We start from the raw sequence: 20106 nt of genomic DNA on the forward strand, positions 1-20106 counted from the left end.
TGTGCTTCTTATATGTGTGACTGACATGTTTCTATCTATCTAATCTATGTGTGAAGCTCTATTCTTTCGGTTCTAAATTGTCGGGTACCGGTGTATGCCGCTGATGAATTGCCGGCTTTTCATGTTTCACTGTTGGCACTGTTCCCATCGATTTGGGCAATCACTGTAATGCCACAACCACCATGGCTGTGGCATTACAGTGAGTGGCAGACAATCCCTGCATGATTGGTGCTCTAAATAGCGCCAGACATGCAGGACACGCTTTTGGTGCACGAACAGTTATCGAACATAACCTCGAACAGCCGAATTTTTTGCAAATCGTTCGGGTTCGTCGAACAACTCGAACACCGCCCAAAACAGCTCGAATTTGAGATTGGCGAACAGTTCTAGTCGAACACCGCTCATCTGTAGTGCTTGCTATTGCTCGGTACTCACTCAAGCATCACTGTGCTCGACAAGCTCAGCGAGTATTTCCGGGTTGCTCGGGCGGGAACTCGGGTCCCCTCTCTGCATGTTTGGCGCTCTTTAGAAAGCCAATAAACATGCAGGGATTGCCTGCGATGCACTGTAATGCCGTAGCCATGTTGGTTGTGGGTATTACAGTGATTGGCTGGCCGCACAGCATCATCAGGTCTATACAAGACCTGGTGCTGCTATCCTCTTCACAGTCTACCCCGGAATCAGGCAGAGTAGGGAGAGGTGCTGCTGAGTCAGGGAGAGATTTGCTTGTTTATAGTTAGTATAGGTATTGCACAACATATATATACTAGCTATTGTACCCGTTCTACGCCCGGGTGGCGAGCATTTTTATTGGTACATTTATAATTTTATTAATGGCGCCGGAGTCAGCAAGTGCGCATACAGCGCTATCCTGCACCATTTTTTAAAGACACTGCCAATTCGCATATACAGTGTCGTCAATAAAATGTCGCCGTAGTGCAGTTTGCACACGTGCTGACTCCGTCGCCTCACTGCACAGGAGCCACCCATCCCGGCTTCGGACAGAAGGACGCGTCCAGCATATGTAACATGTACTGAGAATACAGGGGGCGTGTACTCACTTACTCTGAGCGCTGTAAATATAACGTACTGAGAATACTACAGGGGGTGTACTCACTTACTCTGAGCGCTGTACAGTGCTGGCCAAAAGTATTGGCACCCCTGCAATTCTGTCAGATAATACTCAGTTTCTTCCTGAAAATGATTGCAATCACAAATTCTTTGGTATTATTCTCTTCATTTAATATGTCTTCAATGAAAAAAACACAAAAAGAATTGTCCTAAAGCCAAATTGGATATAATTCCACACCAAACCTAAAAAAGGGGGTGGACAAAAGTATTGGCACCCTTTAAAAAATCATGTGATGCTTCTCTAATTCGTGTAATTAATAGCACCTGTAACTTACCTGTGGCACCTAAATGGTGTTGGCAATATCTAAATCACACTTGCAGCCAGTTAACATGGATTAAAGTTGACTCAACCTCTGTCCTGTGTCCTTGTGTGTACCACATTGAGCATGGAGAAAAGAAAGAAGACCAAAGAACTGTCTGAGGACTTGAGAAACCAAATTGTGAGGAAGCATGAGCAATCTCAAGGCTACAAGTCCATCTCCAAAGACCTGAATGTTCCTGTGTCTTCCGTGCGCAGTGTCATCAAGAAGTTTAAAGTCCATGGCACTGTGGCTAACTTCCCTAGATGTGGACGGAAAAGAAAAATTGACGAGAGATTTCAGCGCAAGATTGTGCGGATGGTGGATAAAGAACCTCGACTAACATCCAAACAAGTTCAAGCAGCTCTGCAGTCCGAGGGTACAACAGTGTCAACCCGTACTATCCGTCGATGTCTGAATGAAAAGGGACTGTATGGTAGGGTACCCAGGAAGACCCCACTTCTTACCCCGAGACATAAAAAAGCCAGGCTGGAGTTTGCCAAAACTTACCTGAGAAAGCCCAAAAAGTTTTGGAAGAATGTTCTCTGGTCAGATGAGACAAAAGTAGAGCTTTATGGGAAAAAGCATCAACATAGAGTGTACAGGAAAAAAAAAAAGGCATTCAAAGAAAAGAACACGGTCCCTACAGTCAAACATGGCGGAGGTTCCCTGATGTTTTGGGGTTGCTTTGCTGCCTCGGCACTGGACTGCTTGACCGTGTGCATGGCATTATGAAGTCTGAAGACTACCAACAAATTTTGCAGCATAATATAGGGCTCTCCATGAGAAAGCTGGGTCTCCCTCAGAGGTCATGGGTCTTCCAGCAGGACAATGACCCAAAACACACTTCCAAAAGCACTATAAAATGGTTTGAGAGTAAGCACTGGAGACTTCTAAGGTGGCCAGCAATGAGTCCAGACCTGAATCCCATAGAACATCTGTGGAGAGATCTCAAAATGGCAGTTTGGAGAAGGCACCCTTCAAATATCAGGGACCTGGAGCAGTTTGCCAAAGAAGAATGGTCTACAATTCTAGCAGAGCATTGTAAGAAACTCATTGATGGTTACCGGAAGCGGTTGTTCGCAGATATTTTGGCTAAAGGTTGTGCAACCAAGTATTAGGCTGAGGGTGCCAATACTTTTGTCTGGCCCTATTTTGGAGTTTTGTGTGAAATGATCAATGATTTGATTTTTGCTTCATTCTCTTTTGTGTTTTTTCCTTGCAAGCAAATTAAATGAAGAGAATAATACCAAAGAATTTGTGATTGCCATCATTTTCAGGAAGAAACTGAGAATTATCTGACAGAATTGCAGGGGTGCCAATACTTTTGTCCAGCACTGTATATATAATGTACTGACAATACGGAGATGTACTCACGCTGAGCTCTGTATATATAGCGTACAGAGAATACAGGGGGTGTACTCACTTACGCTGAGCCCTGTATGTATAATGTACTGAGAATACAGGGGGTGTACTCACTTACACTGAGCGCTGTTTGTATAACGTACTGAAAATACAGGGGGTGTACTCACGCTGAGCGCTGTATATATAACATACTGAGAATACAGGGGGGTGTACTCACTTACGCTGAGTGCTATATGTATAACATACTGAGAATACAGGGGTGTGTACTCATTTACGCTGAGCGCTTTATATATAATGTATTGAGAATACAGGGGGTGTACTCACGCTGAGCGCTGTATATATAACGGACTGAGAATACAGGGGAGTGTACTCACACTGAGCGCTGTATGTATAATGTACTGAGAATGCAGAGGGGTGTACTCACTTACGCTGAGTGCTGTATGTATAACGTACTAAAAATACAGGGGGGTGTACTCACGCTGAGCGCTGTATATATAACGTACTGAGAATACAAGGAGTGTACTCACTTACGCTGAGCGCTGTATATATAGTGTACTAATAATATGGGGGTGTACTCGCGAATTTGTCTTTCTCTTTCTTTCTCTCTCTCTCTCATCCTGGACATATTGACGTCACGGCACCATTCTGTACATGCTCAGTCTATAGAGGCTTCGGACAGAAGGACACATCCCTGGTTATATTATAGATATCCAACTGAACTAACAGTCCTTCTGAGGACTAATCCAGCTGCATATATTCAGTGGTGATAGCAGGAGTTAGGCAGGCAGGTAGCGTGTGTGGCAAACTGCAGTGCATGATACAGCACAAGAGGGTCCATTCAATGTCCTGTTAGCATAGGTATTCCCCAACATATACAGTCATGGCCAAAAGTATTGAGAATGAGACAAATAGTAATTTTTCCAAAGTTTACTGCTTCATTTTTTGTAATGGCAATTTGCATATACTCCTGAATGTCAAAGAGTGATCAGCTTAACAGCAATTACTGTACTTGCAAAGTCAATATTTGCCCAGAAAATGAACTTTAACCCCCAAAACACATTTCAACATCATTGCAGTCTTGCCTTAAAAGGAGCAGCTAACATCGTTTTAGTGATTGATCCATTAACACAGGTGTGGGTGTTGATGAGGACAGGGCTGGCGATCAATCAGTCATGATTAAGTAAGAATGACATCACTGGACACTTTAAGAGGAGGCTGGTTCTTGGTATCATTGTTTCTCTTCAGTTAACCATGGTTATCTCTAAAGAAACACGTGCAGCCATCATTGCACTGCACAAAAATGGCCTAACAGGGAAGAGTATCGCAGCTACAAAGATTGCACCTCAGTCAACAATCTATCGCATCATCAAGAACTTCAAGGAGAGAGCTTCCATTGTTTTCCAAAAGGCTCCAGGGCGCCCAAGAAAGACCAGCAAGCGCCAGGACCGTATCTTAAAACTGTTTCAGCTGCGGGATCGGACTACCAGCAGTGCCGAGCTTGCTCAGGAATGGCAGCAGGCTGGTGTGAGTGCTTCTGCACGCACTGTGAGGCGGAGACTCTTTGAGCAAGGGTTGGTTTCAAGGAGGGCAGCAAAGAAGCCACTTCTCTCCAGAAAAAACATCAGGGACCGACTGATATTCTGCAAAAGGTACAGGAAGTAGACTGCTGAGGACTGGGGCAAAGTCATTTTCTCTGATGAATCCCCTTTTCGATTGTTTGGGACATCTGGAAAACAGCTTATTCGGAGAAGAAGAGGTGAGCGCTACCACCAGTCTTGTCTCATGCCAACTGTAAAGCATCCTGAAACCATTCATGTGTGGGGTTGCTTCTCAGCCAAGGGAATCGGCTCACTCACAGTCTTGCCTAAAAACACAGCCATGAATAAAGAATGGTACCAGAATGTCCTCCAAGAGCAACTTCTCCCAACCGTCCAAGAGCAGTTTGGCGCCCAACAATGCCTTTTCCAGCATGATGGAGCACCTTGGCATAAAGCAAAGGTGATAACTAAATGGCTCATGGAACAAAACATAGAGATTTTGGGTCCATGGCCTGGAAACTCCCCAGATCTTAATCCCATTGAGAACTTGTGGTCAATCATCAAGAGACGGGTGGACAAACAAAAACCAACAAATTCTGGCAAAATGCAAGCATTGATTATGCAAGAATGGACTGCTATCAGTCAGGATTTGGTCCAAAAGTTGATTGAGAGCATGCCAGGGAGTATTACAGAGGTCTTGAAGAAGAAGGGGCAACACTGCAAATATTGACTTGCTGCATTAACTCATTCTAACTGTCAATATAACCTATTGGTACTCATAATATGATTGCAATTATATTTCTGTATGTGATATAAACATCAGACAAACACTAATAAAAACCAGAGGCCAGCAGATCATATGAAAATATAATTTTGGTGTCATTCTCAAAACTTTTGGCCATGACTGTATATATATATATATATATATATATATATATATATATGTCCATCCATCTGAACTAATAGTCATTCTGAGGACTAATTTCAGCTGCATATAATCAGTGCTAGGCAGGCAGGCAGTGTATGTGGCAGACTTCAGTGTCTGATACAGTACAAGAGGGTCCATTGAACATCCTGTCTGCTGCTGCTGTAATAATTACAGATATTTGTTGACATAGCCCCAGATATCAGGGACCAGGGCAAATTTTATTTTTATCTTAATCCTGGTTATTTGCTTAAAAAGCAATCCAGAGTACACCATTTTTCTCCTCCATTTGCTTGTTTTCACTGTAGAATAAAGCCAAATCTGTTCCTTATTTCAGCAATAAAAATCCAGAAATTTAAACATTCTGTTGCAGTGTGTCGGTCAAGCTATTCACACTAGGTCTCTGTGTAGAATGATATTAGTAAATTACAGGTCTTCTATTTAAAATCGTGGTTCTCTGTCAGATGTATCACATATAACTGCGTTCCAAAATCAGCCATTTCTCGTGAACGTGGAATATATTGTCCTTCATTAAAAATGGGCAAGGTGCGTGGCAAGGGACAGGGAAGTGGACTTGATGGTGATGGTGCATGCAGAGGCTGAGGCCGTGGGCAAGCTGAAATTGTGCCACAACCAACATCCACATCTTGTCGCTCGACCTTCCTGTCCCAATTACTAGGGGACCGCAGAACACTACTATTGAACACAGAGCAGGGTCAAAAATTGTTGGTTGGATAGCCGATAATGCAACCAGTCACTTTGCCACCAACACTACCACCACAAGTCTCAGTAGTCGTGAGTCTGGACCGCATATTCCTCACCCTGATCCTCCTTCCTCCCACCATGCCGAGTGCCCAGAGACAACTGATCCCAAACTTGGACACTCAGAAGAGCTGTTCACTTTTCCATTTATAGATTCGGGCCTCTTGGATGGCCAGCTTCAAGCGAGTCAAGAGGAGAACGCATGTAGCGATGCCCAAATATTGGAGGAGCCACGGTCACACGATGGCGATGGTGGGAAAGTGCTATTACTGTCTCAAGAGGTGGGTGATGATGATGATAAGACACAATTGCCAGAAAGTCAGGAGGAGAACCAGGTTGCGGAAGTGGAAGACTAGATGGTGGATAATATAGTAACTGACCCAACCAGGCAGGGGGACATATAGAGCGAGGACAGCAGCACACAGTGGGAGGGAGGCGTAGCACCACAACAGGCAGGAAGAAGCAGTGCGGTGGCCACAGACGCAAGGCAGGAAAGCGTTCCTCGTAACGTCAATATGGCGGAAGTTGCCAGTACAACTATTAGGTCTTCCCGAGTCTGGTTATTTTTTAAAGACTCTGCAGATAACCCCAAAAAGGCCATTTGCACCACCTGCCAGGCCAGCATCAGCAGGGGTAGCAAAACTAGCAGCCTGACCACCACCAGCATGATCAGGCACATGACAGCAAAGCACCCGACTAAGTGGGCCAAACCCCAGAGTCCAGCAACAGTGTCTGTGGGTGACACCACTGCTTGTTCCGCTGTTGTGCATCCACTCTAATCCCCAGTCCATGGCACATGCCAAGATGCCTCCCGCCCTGCACCTTTCATTGAACACTCTCAACTAGCACCACCAGCAAGCACATCCACGTCCTTGTCCCAGCGCAGCGTTCAGTTGTACCTACCCCAGTCTTTGGAACACAAGCGCAAATACGCAGTCAACGCCACACAGGCCACACTACTATATTCACACATTTTGCAAATGCTTGTGCTTGAAATGTTGCCTTTTAGGCTCGTGGAGACCGAAGCTTTCCACAACCTGATGGCGGCGGCCGTCCCTCGGTACTCGGTCCCCAGCCACCACTATTTCTCCCGGTGTGCCGTCCCCATATTACATGAGCACGTGTCGCACAACATTAGACGTGCCCTCAACATCGCAGTTACTGGGAAAGTGCACCTAACCACGGACACGTGGACAAGTGCTTGTGGGCGGGGACGGTGCATGTCGCTGATGGCACACTAGGTTAATATAGTGGAAGCCGGGACACAGGATTGCGGGCCCTCGGTCAATCAGGGTTGCCCCCACTTTCTACTGCTCCTGAACTTCCTCCTTCTCCTCTTCAGCCTCCATCTCTGAAATGACCACATCAGCACTGCAGCACTGCCTCCGCCAAGCGACAACAGGCTGTGCTGAAGCTAATATGCTTAGGTGACAAACTGCACAACGATGAAGAGTTGTGGACAGCTCTGAAAGAGCAGACAGATCTGTGACTGACACCGCTGACCCTACAGCCAGGCATGGTCGTGTGTGACAATGGCCGGAACCTGGTGGCAGCTCTGAGGCGAGGCAAGCTGACACACGTACCATGCCAGGCCCATGTGCTTAACCTCGTGGTTCAGCGGTTTCTCAAAACCTACCCGGATCTGCCAGATCTGCTTGTCAAAGTACGCCACCTGTGTGCCCATTTAGAAAGTCACCTACAGCTTCTGCCGCCCTTACCGTACGTCTGCAGTGTTTGCAGCTTCCCGCTCACCCACTGATCTGTGATGTCCCCACGCGTTGGAACTCTACATTGTTGATGTTGGGAATGATTTGTGAGCAGAAGAGGGCAGTTGTTGACTACAAGCATCAACAAGGCCGTCGGTATTCAGTTCAGACTCCACACATAAGACCTCAGGAGTGGACATGGATGTTAGACATATATACCATCCTCCAAATCTTTGAGGACTGCACCAAGATGGTGAGCGGCGATGACACCATAATTAGCGTCACCATCCCACTTCTCCGTCTTCTGAAACGCTCTCTGCTCACAATTAAAGAGGATGCATTGCAGGCAGAGCATGATGAGATGGAGCAAGGAACTATCCAAAGTGATTCCTCACAGCCCAGCCTCATCTCATCTCAATGTGGATTGGGTGACAATGAGGAGGAGGAGGAGGAAGAACAGGAGCTAGTTTCCTGAGCTATAGACGGTACTACCTGCACAACTGTCATACCGTCTGTTCAGCATGGATGGCCTGAGGACAGGGAGAAGGAGGAAGAGAGCATGGTCAGTCATCCTCTTGGTGAGGACGCTAAAGTCTTGCCTCTTTCAGTCTGCAACATATGGCTGAGTTTATGTTACGCTGCCTTTCCAGTGACCCTCGTGTTGTCCAAATTTTGGGTGACAGTCATTACTGGTTGGTGACACTTCTAGACCCATGCTACTAGGAAAACTTTCTGTCTCTTATTCCCACGCTGGACAGGCCTAGTAAAACGAGGCAGTACCAGAATGCCCTTGCTGCAGAATTATTAAAAAAATTGAAAATGCTGGCGGCAGAGATCAGAGTTTGTTGGACAACCAAGGAGTACAGGCAAGAGAGACACAAATGCAATCCAGCAGAGGCAGGGGAACACTGTCAAAGTTCTGGGACAGTTTTCTCAGACCCTCCCATCGCATAGTCCCTGAGGCATGGGGTACTCTCCCAAAGAGGGAAAAGTTGCAGAAGATGCTGAGGGAGTACCTTGCCGACCGTACCAACATCCTCCGTGATTCCTCTGTGCCTTATAGTTATTGGGTTTCCAAGCTGGACATGTGGCATGAACTGGCTCTCTTTGCTTTGGAGGTCCTGGCCTGCCCTGCTGCTAGCATTTTGTCAGAGTGGGTTTTTAGTGCCGCTGATGGAATTATAACCAATAGGCGCATCTGCCTGTCAACTGAAAATGCTGACAGGCTTACTCTTATAAATATGAACAAGGGCTGTATTCGGCCAGACTTCTCAACACCACCGAATGATAGTAGCGAAACATAAACTCAAATGCAGTGTCTTTTTTTGAGAGGTCTATCTCTATTCCCATGCACCTCTGTCTTCACACCCAGACATGGGTATACGCTTCCTGATTTTGTCTATTTGCCCTTGTCCTCCTCTTTCTCCGCATCCTCATCCTCCACCACCATATCACCACCATATGTACCATATCAACATATTTACCTTTCTTGCGAGGGACATTGGATTTCCTCCACATTTTTGGCAGCCGTTGCTTCACTGCATAGGCAAACAGTATGGGAGACCCACTTCATAATAATGGGAACATTGTTTTCAGGAGGCCCTCTGACCTCTACGTCTCTTGAAAGGGGCATTGGAGTTCCTCCAAATTTTTGGCAACCGTTGCTTCACTGCATAGGCAAACAGTATGGGAGACCCACTTCCTAATAATGGGAACATTGTTTTCAGGAGGCCTTCCGACCTCTACATGTCTTGCAAGGGGCATTGGAGTGCCTCCAAATTTTTGACAGCCATTGCAGTCTCTGCATAGGCAAACAGTATGGGAAACCCTCTCCTTTCTAATGGGAATATGTCATTACTGTGGCCCACCTCTCTATGTCTTTAAATTGTCAATGGTTTTTTTTCTAAATTTTGGCAGCCGTTGGACTCACTGCATACCCTATAACTGAATAGCAGACCCCCTCCTTTCTAATGGGAACATGTTGTACTCATTATTGTGGCACAGCTCTATGTGTCTTTAAAATGTTAGTAGGGTTTTTCCTAAATTTTGGCAGCCGTTACACTCACTGTATACCCTATAACTGAATAGCATACCCTCTACTTTCTAATGGGAACATGTCATTACTGTGGCCCAGCTCTATGTCTCTTTATATTGTTAGAGGGGTTTTTCCCAAAATTTGGCAGCCGTTGGACTCACTGCATACCCTATAACTGTATAGCAGACCCATGCCTTTCTATTGGGAACATGTTGTACTCGTTACTGTGGCCCAGCTGTATGTGTCTTTAAATTGTTAGTGGAGTTTTTCCTAAATTTTGGCAGCCGTTGGACTCACTGCATACCCTATAACTGAATAGCAGACCCTCTCCTTTCTAAAGGGAACATGTCATACTCGTTACTGTGGTCCAGCACTATGTGTCTTTAAACTGTTAGTGGGGTTTTTCCTAAATTTTGGCAACCGTTGGACTCACTGCATACCCTATAACTGAATAGCAGGCCCTCTCCTTTCTAATGGGAACATGTCATACTTGTTACTGTGGTCTAGCTCAATATGTCTTTAAACTGTTAGCGGGGTTTTTCCTAAATTTTGGCAGCCATTGGACTCATTGCACACCCTATAACTGAATAGCAGACCCTCTCCTTTCTAATGGGAACTAGTGATGAATGAGCATCCTCGTTGCTCGAGATTTCCGAGCATGTTCGGGCAAGCACCTATTATCAGTGTGCTCGGGCGTTAAGTTTTCGTCGCTCCGTGAACATGATTTGCGACTGTTTGACAGCTTTAATACATGTGAGGAATACCTGTTGATCCAGCATTCCTCACATGTATTAAAGCTGTCAAATAGTCGCAAATCTTGTTCACGGAGCAACGAAAGCTTACCGCCCGAGCACGCTGAAGATAATAGGTGCTCGCCCGAAAGTGCTCGTAAATCTCGAGCAACGAGCATGCTCGCTCATCACTAATGGGAACATGTCATTACTGTGGCCCAGCTCTATGTGTCTTTAAATTGTTAGTAGGGTTTTTCCTAAATTTTGGCAGCCGTTGCACTCACTGCATACCCTATAACTGAATAGCAGACCCTCTCCTTTCTAATGGGAACATGTCATTACTGTGGCCCAGCTCTATGTGTTTTTAAATTGTTAGTAGGGTTTTTCCTAAATTTTGGCACCCGTTGCACTCACTGCATACCCAATAACTGAATAGCAGACCCTCTCCTTTCTAATGGGAACATGTCATTACTGTGGCCCAGCTCTATGTGTCTTCAAATTGTTTGTGGGGTTTTTACTAAATTTTGGCAGCCCTTGCAGTCACAGCATGGGCATTATGACTACAGGAGACCCGCTCCTTTATAATGGGAACTTTTTTTACTGAGACCCTCCTCTATGTCTCTTCAAATGGGTATTGGGTTGCGTCCAAATTTTTGGCAGCCCTTGCAGTCACTGCATATGCAATAGCAGTATAGGAGACCCACTCGTTAATAATGTGAACAACTAAGCATAGCCGGCTGATGGCTCTCTAACAATAGCAAGGGTCGACTGCTGGCCCTTTAAGAATAGTAAGGGCCGCCTGATGACCCTATAAAAATAAGCTTTGTGACTTTCAGAGTAACTCCATCATAAATGAAACAGGATGTGTCTGATGATGTGTCACACACCACATGGCCAGATAAGGTTGTAAAATGTTAAAATTACATTTCCTGGTGAATGCATTTGTCTTGGTTGAAAGCTATGCCAAAGTACAATAACGCATCAAAAACGCTACGTGTGAACATAGCCCAAGGTGTGGAGGAGCATTCTTGCTTTTGTATATTTATTTTGTCTTATATACAATGCATGTTCCTTAACATATTTCCCAGGAAAATCCATTTTTGCTTTGTTTTTATGTTTTATTGTGAGTCCGTAAAAGTGGCATAATACCTCTGACAACATTGTTAACAGCGTTGACCTGGGAGTCAGAAATGCTTGTCTTCCCCATGCTGTTCCCATGTCATTTGAGCACTGTTCCCATCGATTTGGGCAATTTTTAAGCCTTCTGTAGACCCCAAGGGAGAGACGCCGGAAAAATGCTCTAGTTTCCCATAGACTTACATTGGGTTCGTTACTTGGACTGAGCACTCGGGCATTCCAATTTGCTCGACTCGAACAACAAGTACCCGAGCATTTTAATGCTTGCTCATCACTAATAATGATCCTTCTGCTTCACACCACAAGTGAAGTTTTAATTAGTAGGAAAAACATTTTTATATTTTCTGTCTTTAAACCTGGGGTGCATCTTATGATAAGATGCATCTTATAGTCTGAAAAATACAATAAATTATTCCATTAAGAATTACCGTATATCTTCTTCTCAAGCCTTGTTTATTAAACTTATCAACTTTTAACAAACTCGGTATTAATTTAAGGTTTAGGGATATGACTTAGAATATTTTAGTAACACAGCATATCTTAAAGTGAAGAAAGGTTCCTGAGTGTTGGGAAGTAGTTTTCTGAAAAAAAATGTAATCTTAAAGGAATTCTGTCAGTAGGATCAACCCTCCTATGAGCATACAGGTCATAGGAAACTGAATAAAATGATACATTGATATCTGCAATCTGATGTCTTAGTCCAAATAAATCTAAGTTTGTCTTATATGTAAATGAGCCAGACACTGATCTGCATGAGAATCTGCCTCAAGAGATTATTTTAAATAAAAGGGAAAATTACCCTTTTATGTGTGATGTGTGATGGCCGATATCTGCTCTCCTGATCTCACTGCGGAGCTGTGTGTGATTATACCTAACACATCCGCAGGTTCCTCTCAGCTTCAACTTCCATCTCACAGGCAGACAGGGCTGTAATACAGCAGAGCTGTGAGAGTTGCAGCAAATGTGTTTGTGAGGAGATAAAATTCAGTTCTACTGCCCTGTGTTTTTACATTTCTCACACTGGTAATAACCCTTTCATTTATAATAATCTCTGGAGGCAGATTCTTGTTCAGATCAGTGTCCAGACCATAGTCCTGAACAGCTCATTTGCATGTAAGAAAAATGTAGATTTCTCTGGAATAAGACATCGGATTGCAGTCTCCTTGACCTGCATGTCTACATAGTCAGCTTAGTTGATCCTACTGACAATTCCCTTTATTGTCAGTGTTAAAAGTTAGCTGTGCATAAAGTTGAAAAATAGTAGGATATTTGAAATATGCCTGTGATAAACTCTATTTGATTACACATTGATTGGCAAACGTCTGTTTTTTTTTATAAATGTTTCACAATTGCCCTTTCATCACTGCTTGACCTTGTGGTTTCACTGTTGCAATTATGGCAAAGCAATTTTCTTGATTCTCACAATATTTTTAAACCTGGAGACATCAGGACTGGATTTTAATGGATTCTGCTAAGCCTTGACACATGTATATTTTATCATTCCAAAGATCACTGTCTATAGAAGATTTTTACCATCAGTCAAAACACTAACTGATACATTTACTATGCAGGAAAAAGTTTATACCATAATCTTGTTAAAATAATAAATATTTCATACATGAGTATTATGTCTTAACTTATGTCTTCTTAGTTCTAGGATTTATTTGATGTATTTAGTGGGAGATAAACTGTAAATAATAACTTAAATCTGTGATATTACTGTCACTGGGCTTAATTTGCAATATAGGTATAATAAATATTATGACAACAATATGGTAATAATAATATTAACATAGTGCCAATATATTCCATAGCTTTTTACAATTCAGTGGGTATATGTTCAAAATTTAAATTGTGTACTCTAATTACCAATTCTACAAGAGCCCTGTTGAAGGGTACGTACAAGCTAAGGGTCTTTGGATGACGCAAAAGTGCCTGTGCAAGGTGGTGGTGCGGCCCACGCTGACACGCACACCATGATGGTTATCTGTATGATCATCTTTGTGCCATATTGCTTTCGGCTGGATTGTGAGTGGCCCCCGGCGGGTATATTATGATGGCGTGCACTTTGTGGCTAACATATACTTGCAAGACCTTTATTTTCAGTGGTATACGTCATCTCCAGTGTCACTGCTACCCTACTTTCAGCTGTTTGGTCCATACTGACATGCAGGGATTTAGGTTTGGGATTAAATGCTGCACTTGCCTCCTAATCATCAAATCAAGCATCTATATCTGTGATTGCAGGTAATTTTATTATTATTTGCATTTGAATACTGCTTGATTTGGCTTTCTACGTATAGCTGTTATTTGTGAACTTTTGACACCCCCCCTGAAGAAGCCACATGTTGCTGGCGTATCATGTGGGGTCTGTAGCTCCTCCCTCCCCTCTATCTATATCCAGGGTAATATGAAAAGGTCATAGCTTATTTTAATCTTTATATTCTTTATCTGACACTATCTTATATCGGTGTTCCCTTTGTCTTTATACAGTTATTACTGATATATTTTGTAATTTTGGACATATTACCCTTTCACAATTTTGTATATTTTGGAGGGGGTCAGCTTATATTTCCACATTTAGATCTTATTGTGCAGATTTAGTATCTCTTGGAGAAACAACCCTTTGTTTTCGCTTTTGAATTGGTTTTGATATGTATTTTTGTGTTTTTCTGTTCATCTGTATTATTTAATAAAGCTTTATATTCTAGAATTCAGATTGCTTTATCTAATATATGGGAACTGGTGCTCTTTTTGCCAAGAATATTTCATTTTTGCTTAGTATATTGCCTCTTGCTTGATTTTTAGCACAGTACCATTTAGTCTGGATGGTGTCGGTCCACTTCTTCTCTTACAAAAGTAATAGTGCTTCATTGCACTATGGTCCTGAAATAATCTGTACAAAATGGATGAAGACACATAAAGCTGCCTAAGCATGATATCCAGCCATTATCTGTACAGATTCATTTGTGATATGCATTAGGGTAAAGGGGTAAACGTAGTGGGAGAAGTATAGTTAAATCAAGTAATCAGCTTCTTTGGAACAATAGAGGAAGGGGTAGTAATAGGTCAAATTTGATAGTGTGATAGGTCTGCTTAAAAAGTGGAGTTTTTATGATAGATATAAAACTGAATGTTAGACATTAATCTGATTAGGTTAGTGCATTCCAGAGCAATAGCACTGCACAACATAAATCCTAGAAACAGAAATGGTAGGTTTGATGGATCGATGGGAGGTTCATCGGATATGCAAAACATATAATATAGAACTCCATTGAGTGCATTTTCTATTGAGTTTACTCTTCTTTTTATTTTATCCAAAATTAGGAAATCAATTAAATAAAGGAGTAAAAATAAAAAACTTTTCAAACTCTTCCTATGAACTTTTTTACTATTTGGTCTTTTTTAAAACTCAATTCATTGAAGGATAACCTTATTGTTTACAGATTAAAAACATAAAAGTACTTCTCACATAATATAGTAGTCATGGATAAATTAAATTAAATTTGTTTGCAATTATTTGACAATATGAAGATTTACTGTACGTTTCTAATGATACAATAAAGATATGGTCAAAACTAATAAATGTGTTTATTTAAATTTGTAATGTTGATCAAAGCTTTCGTTAGTTAATGTAATATTTGAAATTGAGTTAATGGCAAGTCATTTAATCCAATAATAATAATGATCAGAGTATCCAATAATAATATAATCATGATATCCAGTAATAATTATGGTATCTACTAATGTTAATTTATGCGAAAATACTTTTGATAATCGAGCAATTACAAGACTTTGTTAGTATCAGCAATGCAGTTTTTGAGTCTTTCCTTCCCCCTTTGCTTACTGAAATGTAGTAAGAACTTGTTATTTTCCTATCTTCATCTGATGTTAAAGGAACACTAATTTTACCTCTTTGAAATATCAAATAATGTTCTACTTGTGCTAAAAATATACATATTTTTCAAGTACCCTTACACATCTTAAAGTGTTGCACTGCAAATCTTCTTTTGACCCCTTTGTATAACCCTGAAATGTTGTTCCTTGATTTTTTCCTGGCCATCCCATATGAATAATATTCATAAGAGTAAAAAATACAAAGATATACCCTATCAGTAAGATTTCACCTTTAATCTAAGATGATGATCTCCTTTTAAAGTAATACTTTATTCAACTGTGGTGACTTGAGGGGTCATATCTTCTTTTATGCATGACTAAGTCAAGCGAATGTGTAATTACATTTTGAAAGATAATAACCTCTTTCTTCGAATACTACAAAATTAAAAGATTAATATTTAATGGAAATCTTATTTATATGAAAAGGTATTTCACATATATATCTTATCTTGCAGATATGTTATGAAGGATTCTTGTTTTTCTTTTACAAAATGAAATGTTTAAGCAACAGATTTTACATTAAAAGTGATGCTTCATTTAGGTAAAATTATTCCCCTAGTTAGGAAAATTGTATTGAAAAATTATTACTACCAGATTACTTTGTTCCTTTCTCTAATAAAATATTTAAAAATTACTTTTCTTTTTAAAATTATTTTTTTTCCAGTTTATGTTTCGTTCTTGTTTTAGATTCTATATCATGTCTATTGAAATAAGGATAATATATTCCTGTCAACTAGACGAAAACAAATTGATTATGTGCTAATCGAATATATGTACAATTTTTGGAAATTTATTGGACCTTGAGAATTTGAAAAATGTGCTATTTGATTTGCAAACATATGCAAAATTACTCACTGTTTTACATTGTGAGGAAGATTCCATTGGCCAAAGTAGGCTCAAGTTATCTCAAGTTCAGCTGGTTGGGCTTCCCCATAATGCATTTAAGCTATCACATCATAGTATACCACAGCCAATCAGGAAGTACTACCATAGCCAACATAAAAGCAAAAGCAGGTAATGCAGCAACCTTTTTGGTATTAAACTGAATAGTGACAGAAGGTTACAGCTCACAGCTTAGCAGTAGAGATACTTCGAGAGCTATAAAACATTGAGTAAATATTACAGATAGTGTGTGACAAAAAAGTTACCATACATTTCACTATAGCCATAAATGTTGAGGTCACTTTGATATCAAGGAGGTGTTTGTGTTAAAGAGCTTGAAATTAATTTGATTCAGTCATAGGAAACCTCAGAGTGTGATATACATCTTTACAGGACATTTGAAGTGCTTGTAATTTGCTGCAAATTAGTTAGCCACAAATCAAATATTTTGTAATAATTCATTAAAGTTAGTGAATTTGAATTTCAAAGGATTCATTAATCTCTACATTTGAATTTGTTTTGAAAGGAAAAAATCCAAATTGCCTAAAAGTTCTTACTTTTATGCAAATTTACACTTCACTTCTTTGTAGTTTTGTTCATGTGAAGGTTTTATGCAAAATTGATTATCTGTAAGTATGAAAACTTTTTGCATTCCACCTTTTTTTTTTAGTCATTGGAAAATTGATTTGAAAACATCAAGTACTAAAAATTGTTGATAAGTCAGGCATTAGAAAACCTTTTTAGCTTAGATGTACTTCTGATATTATTATTAGAGTGGAACATTTATTTTTAAAGTACGGTAAGTCATTATTTTTAGTCAGGATTGACTACAGCTAACTAAACTGTAAATGGTTTCCACATGGCTGTATTTACTTTCCGTTTATAGACCGCAATGCAAGACTGACCAAAGGTCTTATGATTTAATCTTACAGTCTTATAGGCATATATAAGGCTTGGGTTTGGTTTGGGTCAGGAGACTTACAATCAGTCTGGGCATTGCTGTCCAAATGAAAACTGTGAAATATTACCATCTAAACCTGGACTAAGTTGGTAAATGGTTACATAGTCAGTATAGTTAAAAAAGACAAATTTCCATGATTTTCAGGGTTTGAAAAGGACAAAGGGAAAGGACACACATATACAACCACAATTCATGATCCAGTCTGCTCCAAAAGAGCTAATCTTTGCCTCCTGATCCCTACTGTCTATCCACGGGACCAAACATTCAGAAAAGAACTTTACATGTTTACATAATTCTTTATGTTATTTTCTTCTAAATAATGCATCCAAACTTTTTTGGAAACTATCAACGGCCCCCCTTGTGACCAGCTCCTGAGGTAGAATATTCCACCGATTAATAGTCTTCATAGAGATTGAACCTTTCTCCAGGCTAACAAAGTGCCCCTTGATCATAATTTTTTTATAGGACATTACATACTGTATGTGCTAACAAATACATGAGTTCAATAATGTTGTATAGCCTGGCATACAATCTATTTTAATTTTACAGATGAATCTTTCAAAGCTCGCATCCACTGCATTTTTTTCTGGTTCAATGTCTACAGAGAACTCTCTAGTAATTTTCATTCTGGAAAAGTGAAGTATTTACAACAGGCAATGTAAAAAGCTAATGAAAGCTGTAATATAAAGGCCATTTTATACTTGCAAATGATTGCCATGTTTTCCTAGAGCTGCTCGTCATTGATTTTGATCGATTGTGTTGTTGCTAGGTAACAATGATCCTCCTGGCTGATAGAAAACTCCTTCCCAGCTGAAGCGAACCTTGTTATGATAAAAAGGTCCATGAGATCCTTAGAAATAATCATTCAAACAACTTTTCTTCTGAAGTTTGTAAACCTGTTTCATGTAATGACCATTGACCATGGAGAGAATTTTGATAATCTGGCTGACTATGTCAGGAAAGCTTTCTGATGGGTAAATAAATTGGTCAGTTAATGTGTGCCAGCTGAACTGAACATTAACATTTTCTAGTTTCTATTTAATAAATAAATATCTATTTAAAATTCTTATTATTTTTGTTATTCTTAAAGTAATAAAGCTTCAAAACGTATTGATTCCGTTTCTTGCAGTCAGTGGAAATACTTCTGGTATTACTCCTTAACTAGACATTTAACTGTAGATTGGCTAAAAAAGTCACAGCTCATTATTTAATGACCTGTAATTAAACCATAAATCCCAACTGAATATTTTTTAATGCATATAAACTAAAAACAGGCTCACTGCCAGGATAGTCTTGGAAATATGCAGGTCAATTTTTCATTTATCAATAACTCACATCACTTTAAGCTATTATTTTCATTCTTGCAAATAAACATAGCAAATGTTTAAAAATGAATGGTTATTTTATAAAATCAATACTTTTTATGTGGCCCGTTTATTTGGATTTTTAATAGTGTGCTTGTTTTTTTACAGCTCTTGATCCAGCAAAAGACCCTTGTTTGAAAATGAAGTGTAATCGTCATAAAGTTTGCATAGCCCAGGATCAGGAGACTGCAGTATGTGTCAGTCAGAGAAGACTTACACATAGGTATGTGATCTCTCTAATTTTACTTTGTATGAGTAAATATTGTACAACATAATATTAATTAAGTAATCAAAACGGGTATATCTTAGACTTAAACCTGTTACTAAATTTTGACACACATGATTCTCTTAGGCGTCGGTCTGTGGCTGGATTCGAAATGGGTCCAGGACCTTCTGTGGTCTCCCATTTCAGTCCATCCAGAGCTGATGCTGCTCAGCATTGTCATCAGCCACAACGCCTAGCTGGTCCACGAGATGCATAGATTGTCTCCTGTGTATTTGTACCTAGCAAGGTTAAGCATAGGTTGCAGAGGGAGACAGAGTACTTGGAATCTAAGTCCAGGATTCGTCACACTGAGCATGCCCGTGAACTGGCGGATCGTGATTGGTGGTTTGGTACCCACCTGACCTGGTACTGTCTGATTGGTCCATGGGTGGCGTGACCAATGGCGCGTCAGTGGGCAGGGCTTAGTCTTTAAAAGGCCCGCCCACAAACATGGCGGCGCTCTCTGATCATTTGAGCAAGTGATGCTGCTGTGTGGACAACTGTGTTCCAAGTGCTCCCTAGCTGTTCGCTCCGTGACCTACCGATGCCAGAGTTCGCTCGGCTAATTAGCACAGGTCGCTTAGGCAGGCTAGTTCCATAGAGGCAGGTAGTTTCATCTAGCAGTCTGGCTCTGCCAAAGGGGTCGCCTAACACCCTGAGCAGCCTACAGACGTCCTATCCTCGGCTATCGCCTGTCAGCCACGTGGAGTAGTACCCTTCAGTTCGGTAGCACGCCGGCGGGAGGCACGTGTACCCGTTGGCGTAGTCACACACACATCCTATCGCCGCCACTGTAGTCCCTGTGCTGTAACAGGACTACAGATAGTTTTTCTCCACCTATCTCCCGTGCTGTTAACGGAGATAGTGCGATTTGCTATACCCGTTCCAGTGTGCAGAAACACGGAAGGGTTTTACATTTAAGTTGGTTGCTTTCCTTTCCACCCGGAAAGTGTTCGGCAGCAGTCCACCAGGCTGCACCGCGGACCCCGGGGTCGGTTGCGTTCCATTATATTAAAGTTGTCTGCAACCGCCCTCCTAACACATCCTTTGATCCACTCAGTCAGGTTAATGATCAGAGACATAACACCGAAGATATTGTTCAAGGACA

General features: G+C 41.2%; 1 protein-coding gene across 2 annotated transcripts in view; it reads left to right on the forward strand.

Annotated features, from left to right (window-relative positions):
• Positions 1–20106, forward strand: part of SPOCK3 (SPARC (osteonectin), cwcv and kazal like domains proteoglycan 3) — a 572172-nt gene that overhangs the window by 324690 nt on the left and 227376 nt on the right. For both annotated transcript variants that reach the window (XM_073644316.1, XM_073644308.1), the window contains exon 4: positions 18842–18956. In XM_073644316.1, coding sequence (XP_073500417.1) covers positions 18842–18956 — 115 coding nt within the window. The remainder of the gene's footprint in view (positions 1–18841; positions 18957–20106) is intronic.

The sequence above is a fragment of the Phyllobates terribilis genome, unplaced genomic scaffold, assembly GCF_046119375.1.
Source record: "Phyllobates terribilis strain yellow unplaced genomic scaffold, ASM4611937v1 Scaffold_1__5_contigs__length_1240528914, whole genome shotgun sequence".
NCBI lineage: Eukaryota > Metazoa > Chordata > Amphibia > Anura > Dendrobatidae > Phyllobates > Phyllobates terribilis.